Source organism: Manis pentadactyla, chromosome 1, assembly GCF_030020395.1.
Source record: "Manis pentadactyla isolate mManPen7 chromosome 1, mManPen7.hap1, whole genome shotgun sequence".
Taxonomy (NCBI): Eukaryota; Metazoa; Chordata; class Mammalia; order Pholidota; family Manidae; genus Manis; species Manis pentadactyla.
The window spans coordinates 229,910,543-229,930,489 of NC_080019.1; the positions used below are offsets into that span (position 1 = coordinate 229,910,543).

General features: G+C 35.2%; 1 protein-coding gene across 37 annotated transcripts in view; it reads right to left on the reverse strand.

Annotated features, from left to right (window-relative positions):
• The window catches only part of SLMAP (sarcolemma associated protein), a 120,845-nt gene that overhangs the window by 38,410 nt on the left and 62,488 nt on the right, over nucleotides 1-19,947 (reverse strand). For 8 of the 37 annotated variants that reach the window (XM_036878540.2, XM_036878518.2, XM_036878519.2 and 5 more), the window contains exons 3-13: nucleotides 18,965-19,037; nucleotides 15,881-15,917; nucleotides 14,149-14,211; nucleotides 11,045-11,140; nucleotides 10,711-10,782; nucleotides 9,275-9,415; nucleotides 8,120-8,257; nucleotides 6,533-6,701; nucleotides 6,397-6,447; nucleotides 5,860-5,910; nucleotides 1,307-1,369 (exon numbers count right to left, since the gene is read on the reverse strand). In XM_036878540.2, the coding sequence (XP_036734435.2) occupies nucleotides 1,307-1,369; nucleotides 5,860-5,910; nucleotides 6,397-6,447; nucleotides 6,533-6,701; nucleotides 8,120-8,257; nucleotides 9,275-9,415; nucleotides 10,711-10,782; nucleotides 11,045-11,140; nucleotides 14,149-14,211; nucleotides 15,881-15,917; nucleotides 18,965-19,037 (954 nt within the window). The remainder of the gene's footprint in view (nucleotides 1-1,306; nucleotides 1,370-5,859; nucleotides 5,911-6,396; nucleotides 6,448-6,532; nucleotides 6,702-8,119; nucleotides 8,258-9,274; nucleotides 9,416-10,710; nucleotides 10,783-11,044; nucleotides 11,141-14,148; nucleotides 14,212-15,880; nucleotides 15,918-18,964; nucleotides 19,038-19,947) is intronic. The other 29 variants (XM_036878549.2, XM_036878550.2, XM_036878534.2 and 26 more) reach the window with 7 other exon arrangements.

Below are 19,947 nucleotides of genomic sequence, written 5' to 3' on the forward strand. Positions count from 1 at the left end.
AAGATTTATATTTTAGATAATCTTTTTTACTTTTAGTTGGTTTCAGTGGATATCAATTATTTTGCCTCAAATTCCTATGTCAATTTCCTATAAAAATGAGATTTAGTTATCAGTAGAGAACAAAAAGATTCACTGATCTTTGCTTTATGAAAAATTTTTAAAGGACAAAGAAATACACCATGCTTATTATACAATTTGCCTCAAAGTAATATTAAACTTACATTCACCATTACAGTCTCTAAAATGGACAAAAACAGGTCATCTAAAACTAGTAAATGAAATTCCAGATTTCCTTAAAGCATCTCTAAGGAATATAACATTTGATCTATTGGGTTCTGTCTGTTGTAATCACCAGGTGTGACCCTTAAAACCCACAAGTGCTCTTGGGATTATGAGTGTGTGTGTGTTTGAGGGGAGAGGAGGGGTGAACCACACAAGTGTGCACAGTCCCAAAAGGAATTCATGAGCATGAAACTTGGAAAACCACTCACTTCAAAAAGAGAGCAAACAGGAAGAGAAAAATGCCTAACTAGGTGTGTGTCTGATAGCTATAGATACCATCAATGGATCTTTACTACACACAGTGACCTTTAATTGTCACTAAGACCAACAGAGTATCACAGCCTCATGATCATTAGAGATTAAGCAGCCACATGGTTTTCAAGTACGAGGGAATTCATGATACTTCTGTTCGGAATTCAGCAGAGATCTAAATCACTTCTGAAGCCAAACTATCTATCTTTAAAATATTATGAAAGATTGCCTCGTACAACTTCCCAAGGGTAGGCAGTTGGTGCCAGACAGGGACAATCTATTGCTGCTCTTCCCTAGAAATCTGCCTCCCTAAGGGCTATCTTCAGATCTAAGCGCCCAAACTAAATATTGTTTTTGTGGCTTCATTTAATCATTTAAGAACCTCAAAATCCATGTCTGTGATACAAGCTCAATTTAAATAAAACAAGGTAGTGTTATTACGAAAGCTTAAGTATCCACACAGAAAGTTTTAGAGCTTGACATTCTTATTCCCTGTTCGATAATTTTTAATTAAAAAGCTTGAAACTTCCTCTTTCTTTTTTTTTGTGGGCAATTCGAAATGCTCACCTCCATCTGTGAAGGCACATGCAACATAAGTATTTTTCTCCAAAGAGAGAAACAGACACGGTGCAGAAAGGGTTGCTGCTGTCTGAAGATGGCCCTCTGCGCACTCTACTGGGACAAACACATGGAGAGCTTTGTTTTTCCTCTCATTTTTCAGTTTTAGCCCCTGACTCCATTAAAATCAACATGAAAAATACTCTGTACTCACTCTGGCATTCTATGAATTGATGAATAAAAGTGCAGTCCCCGCCATTCTTTGAAAGCAAGGGCTCTAATAAAGAAAGAAACACCTTTAAGGACATAATTTGTTGCTGTTTTTGAAAACCAACAGCAAAAGTTGGAAAACTGAAATATGTTAACATGGGTAACTCTGAATAAGATTAATAAAAGTTTAATATATCTTAATACTAACAGTATTAAAATTTGGAGTTAAATTTAAATGACTGAAAATTATAATTATATAATCATTAATTTGTACCCTGAATGTTTTGCTTTTAAAGGTACAATTTCTACCCAAAGAGCCCAAGAAAACCACAGAAATACTTTAAAAAGCTTCTCCCACTTTTAAAATGCACCTTTCTCCATGACAGGTTAACAAATACTCTTACGTAATTAAAAGACGTTGTTTGTTCTTGAGTTCTCAAATGACTGTTTTCTGGCAGCCCCTTTTCAAAGTGATTCGTCTCAGTTAAGAGGTAAAAGATAAATATTTTAAGAATACATAAAATAATGCCTGAGAAATTGTAAGAAACTGATACGATATTTTACAGTTTGATCCACAAATAGTCTTTCCCTTTGAATCACTTAAACTGTCCTCCACATACTATCAAAGCATTACATTGTCTATCTCTGCCCAAATGATGAAAATCAATGCCCGCACATTTTAAAAATCAGAGCTTGGTTAGGTTCTGCTCAGTTCACACAGAATTTGTTTTTTTTTTTGTTTATTCAAATAAGAGGAGAGAATCAAAAGCTAACATAGTAGTTTAATAAAAGTTTCAGCCCCTTTCTTACGGAAATCTTTATATACTTTGATTTGAGGAGGTAACTTCCGAATCTGGATAACATCCTTCAATTACACATTTGTAACTTTCAAAACTACCAAGTCGACTTTGGAAGTTCAAGTGTTAGAAATACATTCCAACATGATGACTATTTGGAAGGTGTGAAGGCGCTAAAACCTGCCAAAAAGGCCAGTGAGTCAGTACCCCTCGGATGGTAAAAGCCTCCTTCCCCTTCTCCGTGTCCGCCCACCTCAGCCCTCATCACCTCAGCTTTGCTTGAGAGGCAGGCATCCCCTCCTGTGATCGCTCACCACCCTCTCGTGGCATCCTTCCCGGCAGCCTTCTTTCCCTTTAAACTCAAATCTGTAACGATCCCTTTTCTAGTTACATGGTGTGCTGAGCCTCCAGGTGGCAGTTACACACATGTAGTATGTAAGTGTACATCTATACATCAGGTTATATATAATTCATGTAACTGTAGGGTTATATAGTTATATGGAGATACAAGATAGCCCCCAAAAGGAAAAAAGGCTAACTGCAACAGAAATTTGAAATAAAAAAAAAAAAATCTAACAAACAGCATCTGCCAACTGGAGCCAAGAAAAAAAAAACAAAAACAGGAGCCCTCAGTTGAAGAGTAACTACCAAGATAAAAAGTTGTTTTACATAAATCTTAACCAAGCTTTGATAACATTCTCAAGACTCAAACTAAACATTACTGTGAAATATGAAAACCAAATTTTAACCTAATGGACTTTATAAAACTTATATGAAACCAAACTTCAGACTAGCATCAAAGGACTTCAGATGACATTTATTAATGCAGGATATCCCACCATTCATTACTCAGTAAGGCAAAAATCACCCTTTTTTCTACTCTAATTTTAATATCTGGACTCTACATTAAAACTTAGTAAACTAGTTTAGATAAAATGCAAGATCAGTATAAAAAGATAAATATATGACTTCCACAAAAGGCATCTCCTAGACATGAGAGAGAAGTTTTTCAAATAACATACATAAAGGATTTGGATCATGACACTTCATTATTCCATTACTTGAATTTAGGCCCTTTCAAATTCATTTTGCCGAACTATAAAAAAAGTCACTGATAATTCAAAAAGAAGAGATATTTGGGGGAAGGGCATGTCTATGATACCAAACAGAACTGTAGGAATATAAAGAAACAGACAGATACATAAACATAATAGAGACCACAATAGTTAAAATATGTTTTATTTAAACATCTGAGTTTCCTATGTAGTTTGATTTTTTGTACTACCTGTCCAATATAGTGACCATTAGCTGCATGTGGCTAATGAGCCCTTAAAAAGTGGCTAGTTTGAATTGAGATGTGTTTTAAGTATAAAATAAATACACACTGATTTCAAAGACTTATGAAGGAAAAAAGAATGTGAAATATTTCATTTATAAGCTTTTAATATTGACCACATGTTGAAATGATATTTTGGATATAATGGTTCAAATAAAACATTATTTAAATATATATTATTAAAATTTTACCTGTTTCTTTTTATATTTTTAATGTGGCTTCCAGAAATTTTTAAATTATGTATATAGCTCTCATAATATTTCTATTGGACATGCTTTTTTATACCCTCTAGCATATACTCAAATTACACTTACTAGATAAGGTATAAAAATTTTACAGTACAGAATCTATGCTTATAGGAGCTACTCTAGATTGAAGTAATTTCAAAAATAGGGTTTCTTAGAGAAGTATCATTAATTTTAACATCTCCAGACTTTAAAAAATATTCTCTTACAACTATACTTGGTTCTCTCCTATTTAAAGAGCAATTTTAGTTAATGTAATGTCTGCTAGCACAATATGACTAAGGACTTTGGTAATACTGGAATGCACGATAATTGATTTGTTAATTACATCACAAATGACTGAGATGAGACCCATCGTATTCCCAAATCCACTCTGTTAGTAAATCTGATATAATGAAGCTTTTGTACATATCCAGATATTTACTACTCAGTTTACTTTAAAATATTCTATTAGTCACTCTCACACTACTCAGTTCATCACCACTAAAAAGAAAAAGCACACCGGCAAGGGAGAAATAATTATAGCAAGGAGTACCTTAAAGTACCTAATGTATCTGATTTGGACTTAAATTTTAAGGAGTTGTTTTCAACAGTTCTCACAGTTCTCATCTAAATTAATTGGAATTGGCAAAAAATTTTAGGCAGTAATTTGATAACTCTAAATAGTATCAAGATGGTTCAGTGTATATTAAAGGATTCTCTTTATGGAAGGAATACAATGTTCCCAGCTTAATAGTTAATAGTTCCCAGTTGTTAGTTAATAACACTAACATTATTAATACACACTCAAGTCGAAATGGTAAAATAAATGAATAAAAAGTATACATGCCAAAAAGAGAAAAAAAGGCAAAATTATGACAACAGAAAATATAAATTCATTTAAGACCAACAAGCTTTTAGAAGATGAGGACTAAGTTATTTTACGTTTGCTAAATACACTTAATAAACAGAAATTAGTAATACTGGTGCAATGAATATAATCTACACCTTTAAAAATTCTCAAAATGAAACTCAAATTGGAATTTTTAAATAGTGTGTTTTATAAAACATATATAGAATAGTCAAATAACAATGATCAAAGAAATTCTTTTAAATTTAGAGTTTCAGGATTTAGTATACATGCAATATTAGTCTTGACCTTGCAGCTCACATATATCACTTGAGCCTATTTTGCCAGTTGTTGATTAAAACAAATCAACCAAAAATAAAAAAAACAAACAAAACACCTAATTTTTTCAGAGTTGGTCGCTGTCCAAGAACTTAAAAAGATATCCGCTGATACATGGAAAAATATTTACTCAAGAGTTCTGGGTATCGACCTTAGTGTCTTCCACTAACTTCTGTATAAAAACTGAGATGACAGGCATATAGATTCATAAACACAGAAAACAGCTTTATTCATTCTGGACTGCAAGCCTCTAGTGAAAGGCCTGGCACGTGGCTGGTGCTCAGTTCCTGCCGGCTGGATGGGGAGGGGAGGAGGGTGAGAAGGAATCGTCATGAGTGAGGAAGTATCGCAGCTATTGGGTGAAAACCGCCCCGTGTAGTAGTAGGAAAACCAACAGTGGCTATCCTTGGCAAGTAGAGTGGCTGTTTTTGGCAAGAGACAACCCCAGCTATTCAGAAAGAAGGGTCACAGCACCAAGAACTAAGAAAGGATTTTTCAGACGGCAGAAATGACTGACCCTGTTTTCTTGGATTGATGGAAATGACAGATAAAGAAAGCAGTTTCTATTACATGCCCAAGAGCTCAATGGGCTGCTAAGTAAATTCTAGGCTGGGAAGGGGGCAGGATACAAACATTAGAAATGGGGGCCAATTATCCCCAGAAAGCAGTAGTTGATGGAAGAAAATGACAGTACAGTTTTTTTGAAAAATATGTTGGGTGGTTGGGGGAGCTATGTTATGTTATATATGCAAATGCTAACATTGAACTTCATCATTTTCTTATTATTTGATTAACTGAAATTTCCATATAACATGGGATATCTAACCATAGCTCATAGCAGTAAGAACTACAAAATGAAGGGAAGCTTGATTGAAAAGATGGCATCCAATGGTCTATGAATAGCATGCTTTTCATTCCAAACACTTAAAGCTTTAAAACCCTGACCTCTCTATCCTAGTTAAATAGTAAAAGGATATCAGGAAGGAAAAATATTTAATGTTTTTACACTACCTTTTCCTGTGCTTCCATTTATTTTAGGTAAGAAGTCATCAACTTGTACCCCTAGGATTAAGACAGTGTGTCATTGCCTGATCAAAGAAAGTATTACTTTAAAACGGTCTCAAGTGTAACCATGGCATTTTGCATTCCTACCTGTATTAAGATGGTACAGAACACTTTAAATTCATTTTTACAAGAAGGGTTCCAATTGCCATTTCCTACCAACTCAGAGAAAGGGCCATAACTATTTAGTAGCCTATCAATGAACCTCAAAAGAAAAAGGATCCTGCTGTGTGTATTATTCTTAAATCTTTCTAACTAGAACATCTCAGATGCAGAAATTCCATTCACCTCAAGGACTACACAATGGTGCCCACTGGTGGCAATCAAGCATATTGTTAAAGGAGATTTTCTAAAAGAGTGCAGATATTTTATACCAAATGCGTAAAACATCCCTCTTAAAGAAAATAAGCACCCAGTGTGAGACAGTAAATATCAAAAGTTTAATGATAAAATTCAGCTTTAAACAAGAAATCTGATGACACCTACCTAAGCTGTTGCATTCTTTAAGAGTTTTCTCCTGAAGATGTTCTAACCGTACTGTAAATAAAAGTCCAAGAAAAAGATATTTCACAGATAAAAAGAAAAAATCAAATCAAATCGAGTTCTGGACTAGCTGACCTACCTTGTAAAGCTGTTAGCCTTTCGTTGGTGAAGTCATTATCAGCCTGCAAAGCTTCTATCTTTGCCTGGAGCTCCTGTTCTTTTTCTTCCATTTCATCTATTTTATGTTGTAATTCTTTTTTCTCAGCTTGTCCCTTCTGTTGGATTTCCTCTTGTTTTCCCTCTGCTACCTGTTGAGAAAGAAAAAGAAAATCCAGTTATTTAATAAAACCTGACCTTCTTTTAAAAGGCCTAAAGCAGGATTGCTTTTCATCACAAACTTCTAAGGAGAATATTCAACACTACAGAACGTATTTGTAAATGCCAAAATGATGTCAGGAGTGATCTGCACTGGGGTCATGTCTCTGTATCACCTCGGAGAGAAAAATTTGTAGCAAGCAAGCAGGGTCAATACAGAGAGAAAAGGTCAACAAAAAAAACCCCACATTTTTTCATGAAGGAAATACATAAACTTTTCTCCTGAAATTACTATTATTTCAATTAGTTTGTATGTTCTAAAATGTAGCTTATTCTGAAACTTTAAACAAAATTATGTTGGGCTACAGAAATATAGATGGTTACAAGTACTTTTCAAAATAACCTCCTTTTAACAAGACCGATCTTTGTAACTATTATAGGTTAGCCAACCACATAGAGCGGAGGTATGCTCTGGTCTTCTCTAACAAATGTATTCTTCTAGCCACACAATCCATGGTTTGAATTATATAAAGACGGGTCTCCACAAACTCAGTTATAACATATTAAGGACCAGTTTGACATTACCTACAGTCTGGTCTGTCCTTACCCTAAATGTCCTAAAGCTATAGGTTGCTGGAAGAGACCCAACAGCCTCCCCGGAAGCCACAAGTATTCACTCCAAGGTCCCCTCTGGGTTTGTTCGGGCACTAATAAAGCTGGGCCCTGCCTTGGGACTGCCTAAAGACAAGCAGATTTAAGTTTAAAGAAAGTCTGAAGATCCTTGGTGTTGCTAATTCTCATCTACTTCCTGGGATACATTAAGAGATGCCTATTGCAAAGCACTGGCTACAGTTAGCTGTTGAACAACTGGCTTCCTTGAACCGTCCAGCGCCACTTACATGCTGATTTTTTTCAATAAAGATATAGGAAAACTTCTTGGAGATTTGCGATAATTTGGAAAAACATTTTTTTTCTATAGTAATTATTTTTCTCTATTTCTTTATTGTAAGAATATAAAATATAACATATAAAATGTACAAAATATTCATTCCTCAACTGCCTGTGTTATCAGCAAGGCTTCTGGTTAACAGTAGGCTATCAGTAGCTAAGTTTCTTGGGAGTACAACGTTATATGTGGATTTTCTAATGCAGAGGGGGTTGGTGTCCCTAACTCCTGCGTTGTTCAAGGGTCAACTGTATTTATTCACATCTGGAGGAAATATGTCAGCTTTTTACAGACTTTCAGTTTTCTGTGGCAATAGGGTTTGGGCTGACACCTTATTTTTACTATAAATTTCAACCATTACCAAATTTTACATCAGCACCTATCCGGCAATATGTGAACTCTTAAACTATCCAGTCTGTTAAGGACTATTAGCCTAACATACTATCGGGTTGAGTACACACATACCTTTAACTTATCCGATAAATCTTTAATCTCATTAACTGCTCCATTATATTTATTGGCTAATTCTCTTAATTCTTCTTGGGTCCGTTCATTCATTTCTTTCAGGTGGGTACATTCATCTTCAGTATTGCTCAGACTTCGCTGCAATTCAAGTTTACAGGCAACTGATTTAGAATACATGCACAGTCTAAATTCACCTTATAAAACAGTGTAACTCTATCAACATGTACTATTCAAGGCTGAGTTAAACGACATAAGGATTTCCATCTAAAGCAGACATATGACAAGAATTTGGAAAAAAAACAAAAACGAGAGGCAGGGAGGAGAGGATGCCAACTACCCTTTCAGAAGGCCACTGGGTAAGACTTTTAGCCTTGGAAATATTTTAAGCCTACCAATTCTTGAAAGCAAGTTTAATAACTTGTAATCAACTTAAGAAAATTATTAGATGGCCAGCAACTTTGTTTCCTGATGGTGGTGTATCAGTCACTACGGAATAGGGCTCTTACAGACACTATCCCTATCCTAAAGTTTACTATTTCTTTTACAAGGGGCATTTTAACTAAATCCAGCAACAGATTACTTCTGTGGTAATTCTGCTGTGGTTCGAAGGAATGACTTGTATTATCAATTAGCTTATTTTTAAAGCAATGAGAATCATACTTTGATTGTTCCTAAAAGACTTAGAAAGGACATTAGAGAGAATTTCCCCTTTGAGTGTCCAAACTTAAGACACAGTCTGTTTTCCTCTCTGCAGGATGGGTAAAGCAACAGCGGAGTGGGTTCTCAGCCTTACACTGACTATCCTCACGTGGAAGAAAAGCAAAACTAGGCGACAGGAGATCAATTGCCTGACACATATGGTCCACTGGGTGGAGGCTGAATCCTAAGTGGAGTACAAATAGTAAGCAGTAAAACAGATTACCTGAGTAGCCTTCTATTTCCTTAGTCCCTGATTGGGTGCCCTAAGCACCAGTAACCACACAGTTGAGAATTCCTGGCAATGAAACCAGCATTCTGCCCCTTCCCACCTGACAGACAGGAAGTATTTCCTAGTCATATAACATCACCCAAGTTTGTAATGTCCTGGAATGTTAGCAATTTTAGGCTGACAATTTTAAATCATACTACTATTTAGTGTCTGTTAAACTGAAATACCTCAACTTCTGAAAGTTTTCGAACCACTTCAATTTTCTCCTGAAGAACCCTCCTCAGGGACTCTTTGGCTGTCGTCTCATAGTTGTGTTTATCCTCCTGTAATGCTATCAGTTCTTTCCGTAAACTATCTTCTGTTTGATTCTAGGATTAAAAGGTATTTATAATTATAGGCAAGTTCCTTTTTAAGTATTTACAGTGTGAAAAAATAGCACATTACAATGCTCTTACCTTGTTAATTGAAGCTGTATTTAAAAGTTGCATTAATAAATAATGCCTTCACAAATACACTAATTCACACTTCCAATAGACAAAAAGTCAATGGAAACAGAGAATTTCTCTCAAATATACAAAATGAATTAACTTTCCTATTTGTCATATTCTGTGCAAGCCACAATATTTACCTATTTGTGGGCAAACAATCTTTTACCTTCAAAGGAGCCAAGCACTTTAAAACAATGGTTAAACCAAAAGGAATAAGAGCACCCTAGGGAAAAGGCTGCTTCCGGGTCTGAGGCAGGAAATGTACAAGATGAATTTGGAACATTCTGTCTCATATGACAGCAGGAAACTATCGGTCTGCTAGTGTTCTACCAGAAGGACTCAGGCGCCGACCTGAAGACGTTCCCATGCACCAGAGATCAGATCATCTGAGCATCAGTAAGAAAAACAAATGGAATAGGTCAAGACACATGGAATAAATTCAAATAAGTTGGGGGGAAAAATACTTCATGGTCATTCTTTGGTGGATGAGAAGGGACCAATTCATGATTTTGAAAGGGAGAAATCACTTTTCATGTTTTTCCTAAAGAAAATTTATTTTGGGGTAACAAAATGCTGTATGAAGGAAAGTAATAGAAATATTTATAGAAGTAATCCAGTTAGTGAATGAAGGAATGACAGGATTACAATATCACCTTTTTTGAAACCCTTGTAAAAGAACAGATCCAGTCAAGGATCAACAAAGATTGCTAATATGTCAAAAAGAAAGATACCTAGACATTATGGGGCCTCCAGGTGAAAGCAAGACATACTTTGGAGTATGTCTATACTCTATGGAGTATTGTTGGAAATGAAATTCAACCTAAATCAGATCAAGTCTCTAGATGAAACCACTAGTTTATGGTGTTGGAGGAGGACTCAGAGTAGTGTTTAAATAACAATCCAGATTGAGGGAAATCATAGAAGACAAATGACCCAGTTTTTCCAACAAACATCAGTGGCAATGGAAAGAAGAAAAAGGCCTAGGTACTAGGGTATTCACTATACAGTTCTTTCTTCTTATATGCATGCTTAAAATTTCCCATAATGACAAAAAGATTTAAAAGAATGGCGAAAATGTATAAATGTCTTAGCACATACTCAAAATGACAGTTGAGGAAATGACAGTACATAAAAAACTATGCACATTTCTTTATGTACTTGAGATTAATACTTACTTTGGAGCATGCCTGTAATTGGTTTCCCATAACTTCTAACCGTGATAAGAGTCTATCTTCATCTATTAAAGCCTGTTGAAGGAAGAAAAATTAAAAGTAAATAAATTCCCAGGGTAATTAAAAAAAAATACATACATCAAAAGTTGCTATTGCCAAAAAAAGATATAAAATCATAAAATTGATTAACATCCATTATAAAAGGTTAAATTCTAAATTATTTGTTAATTAGGAAATAATTTTGCCTTTGCTACAAAATTTTAGTTTTAGTTTAATCAACATCTAAGGGAGATGAAACTAACTTGAGTGTTCTTGCATATAAAGGCAGCTGGCATACCTGCCAACTGGTATCTGAAGCCTCCTGGGTGATGGCCAGTAGCCGCTGGAGCGTGGCTAACTTCTGTTCCAGCATCTGTTCCCGATGTAAGGCCTCCTAATAATATAAATCACAAGAGAGAGTCTAATAAGCTCAGCGTGATTCCTTTGAAGAACGAATCAATTTTTAGCACACTCTGAAAATATCCTCACATTACACCCCACTTTGCAATCTTACTTTCAAAGCTGATTAATCTACTTGACAAAATATACATAGGCCACCTCAAATCGGCTTCATTTGTTGGGCTGTTAGTATTGTTAGGGGTGTTTCAGCTGCGACTTACCTTAAAACAGAAAACAAGTCACCTGTTTTTGTTTTTTTTACTCATAATTCACAAGAGTGAGCTAAAAACAAACCAAAACCCTAAAGTAGAAGAATCCAACAAATGTTTTAACCCTGCATTTTATATATACACATATTTTACAAATATATACATATCCATCTATCTATCTCAGAACAAACTCATTCAAACTAAGCCAGAACAATCTGGTTAGTAGAAAAAGATATTTCTTAATGGTTTAGCGCCAAGGGTATGACATCTAAAATAAAAATATCTTAATGTTTCCTTTTAAAAATATTATGTATGTATACATATCTATATTTAAAAAGAGAGAGACTGCTTTACTCTCACAGCCACTGTATTTTTGTGTTCTGATTCTCTCTGCGACTGTATACCACTTAGCAGCAATCAAATACAGCAAAAATAAATGAGAGTCCACAAGTGCTGGTTCAATGTAATTAAGGGGGGTGGGGGTGGGGGGACAAGGATTTATGTAACTGTTTGGCAACTCCAAAGGAGTGTTTTTACAGAGCAAGACATTGGGAAGCAAAGTGTTGTCTGTAGGTCACTCGTTAACATTTGATAGCTGTTAAAAGGGTCTCCTTCACTGGAAGTCAAGGTGAAAATGCTCACACTGCATTCAGTTGTGGTTCTGGCACATCTTTTAAATTTTACTTTCTTCTATTCCTGTCCTTATCCAAAGAAGAAAACTCTCTACCCTAATACCTCTGAGCCGCCTCAACAGAGAAATGTATGCTTCAGAGACACTACTTGAGGTTTAGAGAGTACACTTATTGCTTTCCACATCCTTGATAAATAATGATTAGGGGAAAATCTGGTCTAATTATAGAGCTGGAGGTACTGGGTTTTAATGTAATTCTCAAGTATAGATTAAGGAATCTAATAAAAGCCATACCATCCCAGAACCTACACTAAAACATAGCTTACATTTAAAAGATACTAGTTGCCAAGTTTATTTTAAGCTTCTGAAACATTCCTAATATCCAGGAAATTACACAAATGCTACAAGAAGTTTTATTTAAAAACAAAACCACCAACCAATCACTATTTCCACTAGATGGTGTAATTTCACCTTTTTTACTCAATTCCTTTTAGAGTTTCACAGTCAATAAGACACCACATCCTAATGGAAATCTAGTTCTTCCAGGAATGGGCTTTTAATTCTACAGTATGAAACATAACTATTTGTTTTTATTCAGAAGGTTTACAATTTACATTAGAACTTTAGCAATTCAAAAAGATGTATACAGAAAAGACAGTGTGGTCTGATCTCTCAAAAAATTACATGTCTACCATGAATATTCAAAGAACTGACAAAAATCCTAGGAAGAGTATTGGAGTGTCAGGCATTACATTCACAGTCCATGATGATTTGTAACTATAAATTATAGCCCTGGGAAATCACTGTACTGAGATGAGCCCCGTATTTCTCACATGAAATACAAAGGTCAGGCCAGATTAATCTCAAAGTTTTTTTCTACCTCTAAAAATAAGAGATGTAGGCCAATTAACATCCCTTCCTACTGAATGGTAAACAATAGTAACATTTTTTTAATGGCATACATTCTATGTGCTAGGCACTCGGTACTTTACATATGTTAATTCATTTACTCTTCACAATTCTTCAAGGTTAAGTGCTATTATTATAAATATATCACAGATGAAAAAAAGGAGGCACAAAAGGGTTAAACAACTTTCCCAACATATCAGAAGGTAAAGCCACAGATCGAGTCCAGGAACTCTGGCTAGGGTCTATGCTTTTATTTTAAATACTCTACCAAACTGCAAGTGTGTAAAACTGCTTTTCTCTTTAAGCCCAGTGGAAGATAAGGTCTGATTTAATACACTGGTAATTTTCACAGATGTGTGCATTCTTAACTAAGGTAGAGCTCTCTTAGTGGTTAGTTCCTATAAAAGAATGTAGGGACTGGGGATTATATGTAAAGGACTCACCCAAGGTCACAGCACCAGCTGAGCAGCAGAGCCAAGATAAAAACCTCAATCTCTTAACTGATTGAGGGTTTCCTTAATCATGTCCCTCACCAGAACTGTAAGAACCATAATCCAGCCTAAATCTCCCAAAATCAGGAAAAAAAGCCCTGTTTCCTTTTTAGAGATTTGCATGACTCTTTAAATAGGCATTAACTTCTTCAGGAGCCCATTCCAAGCATCTGCCCCACCAAGAAATCTTCCCTTAGACCCAGCAGCACAGCACAGTAGGGAAGGGCATAGACTCTGCTGTCGGACTGCCTGGGTTCAAATCCAGCCCTATCACATACTAGCTGTGTGGTATTTGTAAATTACATAACCTTCCTGTCCCTCAGGACTCCATCTATAAAAATGGGAATAAAATATGCACCTTATAGGATTGTTGTAAGGATTAAATGTTTTAACAGAGATAAAGGGCTAGACTAGAGTCTGGCATATAGTAAGTGCTATGTAATTATTTGCTATTGTTATTATATTAAACAACCAAATTCTGTCAGGGCTCAATTTTATTTAAAAGTCATCTTTGGATAAAGAACTATTTTGGAACTTCGCCATATTTGACGAAAATAACTTCTCTTGTACAGAACCTTACCTTCTGTAGGATTAACAATCCTGATCCTTTTCATTCTTTTTTCATAGGACCTGTTTTTAACCCTTTTTAAACTTTTGTATTTGTACCCAGCCAGATTTCTTTAGTCTGTTCTTCTGAATTAGAAAATCAAATCTAAGTTACTAATTCTACTTTTAAACTAAGAATTCTCAAGATTTACTTTACCTGTAGATACTGAGAAAGCTGGAATAGTTCCTGAGAGTACATACTTGGAGTGTTAGCAGCAACCTGGAAACAGAACGACACAGCATCAAGAGCTAAGCAAAGTATTTATAGAAGACATTAAAGCTAAACCAAGTCCTTGAAATGCCTATTTACTGAAATATGTAAAATATAAGTTATTTTTCTTATGAACCAGTTCCTTTAGTTTTCAGAATGTTTCTGTCCCATGTCCAGAATTTGTAAATGGTATACATCATGCTGACCTGCTTGAGATGTACGACGGTGCTAAAGTGAATGCTACTCGTGAGAACATTCCTTGATAAACCAAATCACAAATTTCTAGCACAAAGGCAATCAGCCCTATCTTAATCCAGAAACAATACCTTCTAAATCAATAGATCTACATTTTCCCCTTTAAAATTCATTGTTAAAAAGTTCTTCAGTATGTCAACAAGTCACAGTTCATTTACAAGTAGTGATTTTTATGATGGGGGTGTGTTTGGGGATTTGTGGGGAGAGGCAGAACATGAAATGTAACATTTTGCCCAATGGACAGAGTCAATAAAAATAAGGTTTGTCAGGTTTTTTTCTTCTTTAAACTACAGGTAGGTTTTATGAAGAAAAAGATGGGAAATAATGGTGTTTAAACATTACAAATCACAGTCAAAATGCTTAGAACTCAAGAGTATCAGAATAAATACCTTCTATAAGGGGTTTTGCTCAGGTGTGGAATATAGAACCATGGCACTATTCCAAAAAATAAAAGGTGGGGGGACACTAGTAGGTTGCTATAACATTTACCCAGATCCTCAACACTACCATGCATATGGTTAACTTGTTAATGTTTACAGTATCATTCTTTACTAAGCTGAGAAAGTATATTTATACTAATATGCTAACTAGAAGACAGAGAGGTGGCATTATTTTTAAGCATTAGTCCAAATCAGCCAGTTCATTATTTGCTTCTGAAATAATTCTTGGTATTGCTGAAGTTGATAATTAACCACTTAACTTCTAAAAAAAGGAATCTAACAGAGAACGTCAACTTCTGGCAGGCTTTCATTCTTTATCCAAATGGAAGAAAAAAAAGTAAAATATTTTTCCTAATATTTACTTTAGTTATTGCTCTAAGAAAACTCAACATCTACATTAATGTCAAGATACAAAAGATGTGTTTTTTTCCTATTTAGCAATGCTATCTATAATGGTTTAATACACCGTTATTTCTCAATGAAAGAAAAAATATCTTCTAACAAGGAATCATTGCAAAGTTTCTGACCAAACAGGGTAAAAATTGATTTTTTAAGGACAACAAAAGAGCAATTTCTATAAGCCCATATTTCTGTGTTATTTCCATGTGTAGATAGACATTGAGTGAACTATTTGGCCAGAAAGCTTTAGTAAACATTTTTAGACAGAGCTGTATTCCAGAAGAAAAAGTAGTAACTAGTACTTCTTACCTCTGGCTAGGCACAAAACAAATACTCCCGCTCTACACAGTCTGCCATTCACTTAAGATAACAAAGGCTTTTTCCCAAGAAACATCCACCCTAAATTCTCCAGTTACTGAAGATCAGAAGACTACAGTAACTACATACCTATATGCACTCTCTATATTTTGTTACAAAAGAAAAATACATTTCTATGTAAAGCATATTAAAAACAAAAACAAACATTTATTTTCCAAGGCAATATAGATAAGTCAGTTTGGAAAAAATAATCATTAGCAACTTACTTTGTCCACAGGACTTGGTAATGGAGCATGGATGACACTGGAAAGTAAAATTTAGAATTTTTATCTAATTTCCTGACAGGAGAAGAAATAGTACAACAGTACCACAACATCTTGAACCCAAAGTTGATACACTTGCTTTCATTAAAGGCAATTAAAGGAATGTGAATTACTTTTCAATCCTTTACAAATGTATAGAATTCTTAGAAAACAAGGTAATAAATATGCAAGCCTACCTTTTATACATATGTCTAAACATAAATTCAAAATGCGAAGTGTATTAAATGTTCTTTGAGGATTCAGTACTTAATGAGGGCTATGATGAATTCCTTGGTTATAAGAACTTCTATATGGAAAGGAAGCAATACTTAAATTATCCACTTTAAATTTTGGAATGTGCAAATTAAGTTCTTTTAAATCAAATATTCTTATACAGAAAGTCTTAAAAATGAAGTTCTACTGGAAAGAAGGCTCTAATTGGAAATTTGCTCTAGTGGAGAAGAACTTCAGCTTATCAGGACAGAAGCACCACCCTTCTCCACCCAGCCGGCTCGCACACTAACAGCTGAAAGCTTCGATGTAGTATGAAACCCAACTCAGCAGGAGACAGACGGTATTAATTGGTACTAATTGCCTTGGGGCCTCATAAAGTGCTACTCTACCTCTTCAGTTTCACATCCGTGTTCTCAGGTGCTGCAACCAATTCGCCTCTGCATCCCCAGAACCTAACACAAGGCCCTAACAAAGCTGGTGCTAAATAAAGGTTTAAAAAATTACATACAACTTTAGTTCTTCTTCTCTACCCCATAAATATGGAATAGACATTTTAGGCATAAGTTGCTTTTTCTTGACTGTACAAGTAGTACATACTGATTATGGGAAATGTGTAAAGGATGAAGAAATAAATAAAAATTATCCACTGTCAGCACCCAGATTTGGGGTTTATACCTTTTTCTCTGTAGATATGCACACATAGGAAATGAACTTAAGGAATGTTAAATGGACGCAAGTGGTATTAATGGAAGTTTTTCAAAATCCAGTTTTCTTAGTGACCCAAGCACAAAATCTGTATCTTGTGAAAATCTGGTTAAAAAGATTAAAAATCCCAGAAAATATTTCATACATGATATGTGCATTTGTATCTTACAAAAACTATCTTGAATATAGATGTATTTTGTTTGAATTATGGGAAAAGTTCATATGAATCAAAGGACTGTGGAACAGGAAAAGTGTTATTTAGTGTTAGAATGGTGGGATTATGGGCAACTTCTTCCTGCTTCTTAAAATTTCAAAATTACTTGTGCAACAGAATAAAAATCAAGGAAGAAAAACCAATCAGCTTTTTGGGAACGAGCTACTTAAGACCTTAAGAGCACTAAATGCTATGTACACAATGTACCTTTACCTCTAACCATTCTGACATACCCCAAAAAAGCATCTTAATTGCTAAAACACATTAGATTAACAATTACAAAAACAGCTAATGTTTATCATGTGCTTATTTATGCCAGGTACCATGCTAAACTCTGTAAGTGCACAATCTTGCTTAATCCTCCTCATAAAATTTTCACTCAATAGGTAGAAACAGGTACTATTTATTAGGTACTATTGTTATTTTCATTTTTCACATGAGAACAGGGATGCCTGATCAAGTCACAGAACAGGTGGAGTTGGGTTTTGAACTGGCCTATCCTACTCTAAGGACCGTTCTGATCTTCCCTCAGCTCTGGAGAATGCCTGTTCAAAATCCATCTCCTCCAGAAAGTCAGCCAAATTACATACAATGAAAAGCATTTGGGAAACAAGAGGGATAGGGACAACGACTCACTGAAATAAGTCTTTAAAAAAATTCACATGCCCTACTAGATGGGACCTGAGAACACAGATGACCCTTATGTAACTGCTCAAAGCTTTTAACTCCATGAAAGAAAACGATCATTATCAATACAAAGCTCAAAGTCTTTAGAAAGCCACATGTCATTCATTGATTAATGAGTTACTGTTATTTTTAAAGCCTTAACTTTTGACTAAAAATACTAAGTCACATTAAAGCTTCCAAAGTTAACTGTATACTTTAAATAATCAAACTGTAATTTTGAACAGGAAACAGACTATTTTAAATTAAAAATATTTTAAATTTTCTGCTTTGCTTCAGATCTCCTTAAAGCTTAAAAAATAAAACAACGGGCAGCTTCTAACTGAAGCATAATATATTATAGTTCTAATGAAAGCATGAGCCACCATATAATAAGAGGGCCTCTTTGCTTTCATTTTTCCTTCTCTCTTCCCTACTGACTACTCCACTATGCCTTCAACTTATTCTTTCTCTCAGCCTCCCATCCTCAGACCTTTCTTCTCTGTTTCTGAAGGACAGAAACTACCACATTAGCTATAGAAACAAGCTTCTAGCATATTCAAGGTTTTCCCTGAAATAAAACAATGCTGAAGTAAAGATTGTTTAGCTTCCCCTAAAACTTCCTAAGATCATCTGCGAAACACAAGATCAAAATGTACTTAGGTTTAGGTTTAACATTTACATTCTGTGAGTAATTCTGCCTTTCAGGTTTTTCCTCCTCTAAGTGATCTTTTCATGGCTTCATTAAAAAAAAAAAGTACAGCATGGGAAAATCCCTCTAAAAACTCCCACCAGAATATGCTACTAACTATATCAGCATCTTTCAGGGTCCAGTAAGATTGCGACACTGGCATTAACTTCGAGGCAATCATAGTCTAAGAAGTCCTATATTAATTAAATACAGATTAAACTGAATACAGTTATCACTCACCAATAACTCACATAGCCCAAATATTTTGGAAAACAATTATCCACCAAAGTAGAAATAATAAAGTTAAATTTGGAAACAAAATAATGTGTGCCTCCTTACACATTATTATCCAGTAAATTATAATTAACTAGAATTGCAACCAATGAGAAAAGCAATTAAACTGAAATATATTACAAAAGCACTACATCAATTTACTGACATTATTAGAATGAGCCTAAAGCAGTAACAGTACATCGTCACCTAGAATATTATTAACCAAGCTAATTAATACGAAAGGTTCACAATACTAAATTATACTCACTCTGAGCGGAGCCGGGCTTCCATACCATCTGGTAGAAAAAGTTTTATTGTGGAAACAATACACCCATGGGTAACTGGTCAAAACAAACAAATAAGATGTATAAAATAATTGTTTAAAAATACAAACCTTCGTCCCTCTCATATATGAACAGGAATTTTATCTTAAATGTAGTAACTTCTGGGAAAGAAAATAAATCTGGTGGTTTAATGGCAATATTCATTCCCCTGGAAAAACTCATCCACATCCATAATGAATCACAATGGCAAGGTAGAATCACAGATGGAATTGCTTCGAAAAGTGTCCTAACCTCCAGTACTATCACACCAGTCAGTAAAAGGTCAGTGGGATCTATGGAAATATGACTGGGGGGAGGGGAAGTGCACTTTCTTCCCTGTCAGCTGGCATTAGGAACCAAGTCCAACTATTCCCCAGTTTCAAATTTGGCTCTTAGTCCTAATTCTCCTGTCCCCAACCTGTAACTCCTACCCACACCTCACAAAACTCGAAAGTTCCACCTAACACAGCTCGGAGTACGCCATTCAATTCCCCACTTCACGACGGAGACAACCAAGACCTCAGGCAGGTGTAACTGCTTCCAGGACTCTGCTGTTAAGAGTCAGAGCGATTTGCTAGAACTCGAGTTGAGGGTTCCAGTTCAGTACTGAAATGCTGATTTTGTCTCCTTGCTGGTTGTTTCTTCCTCCTCCCCCAAGTATCTCTACAGAACATCACACCAGTCACTCTGCGGCAGCTTCTTACAGCTGCTTCTTACTTCCTCCTTTTCCTGCTGAAGATTTCAAGTGACAAAACCCCCCAAAAGCAGCACTCATATGGGGCTTCTCTTTGCGTGGGTTTTACAGGAAAAGATGTTTTTGCTGGTTTAAAGGTTGATGGTTTCTTATTTCTCTATTCTTTAGTTATCATGTTTTCCAGGGGTCAAAGGGTTATTTATTTAGTTTACCAAACTCTAAAGGAAAACTAAT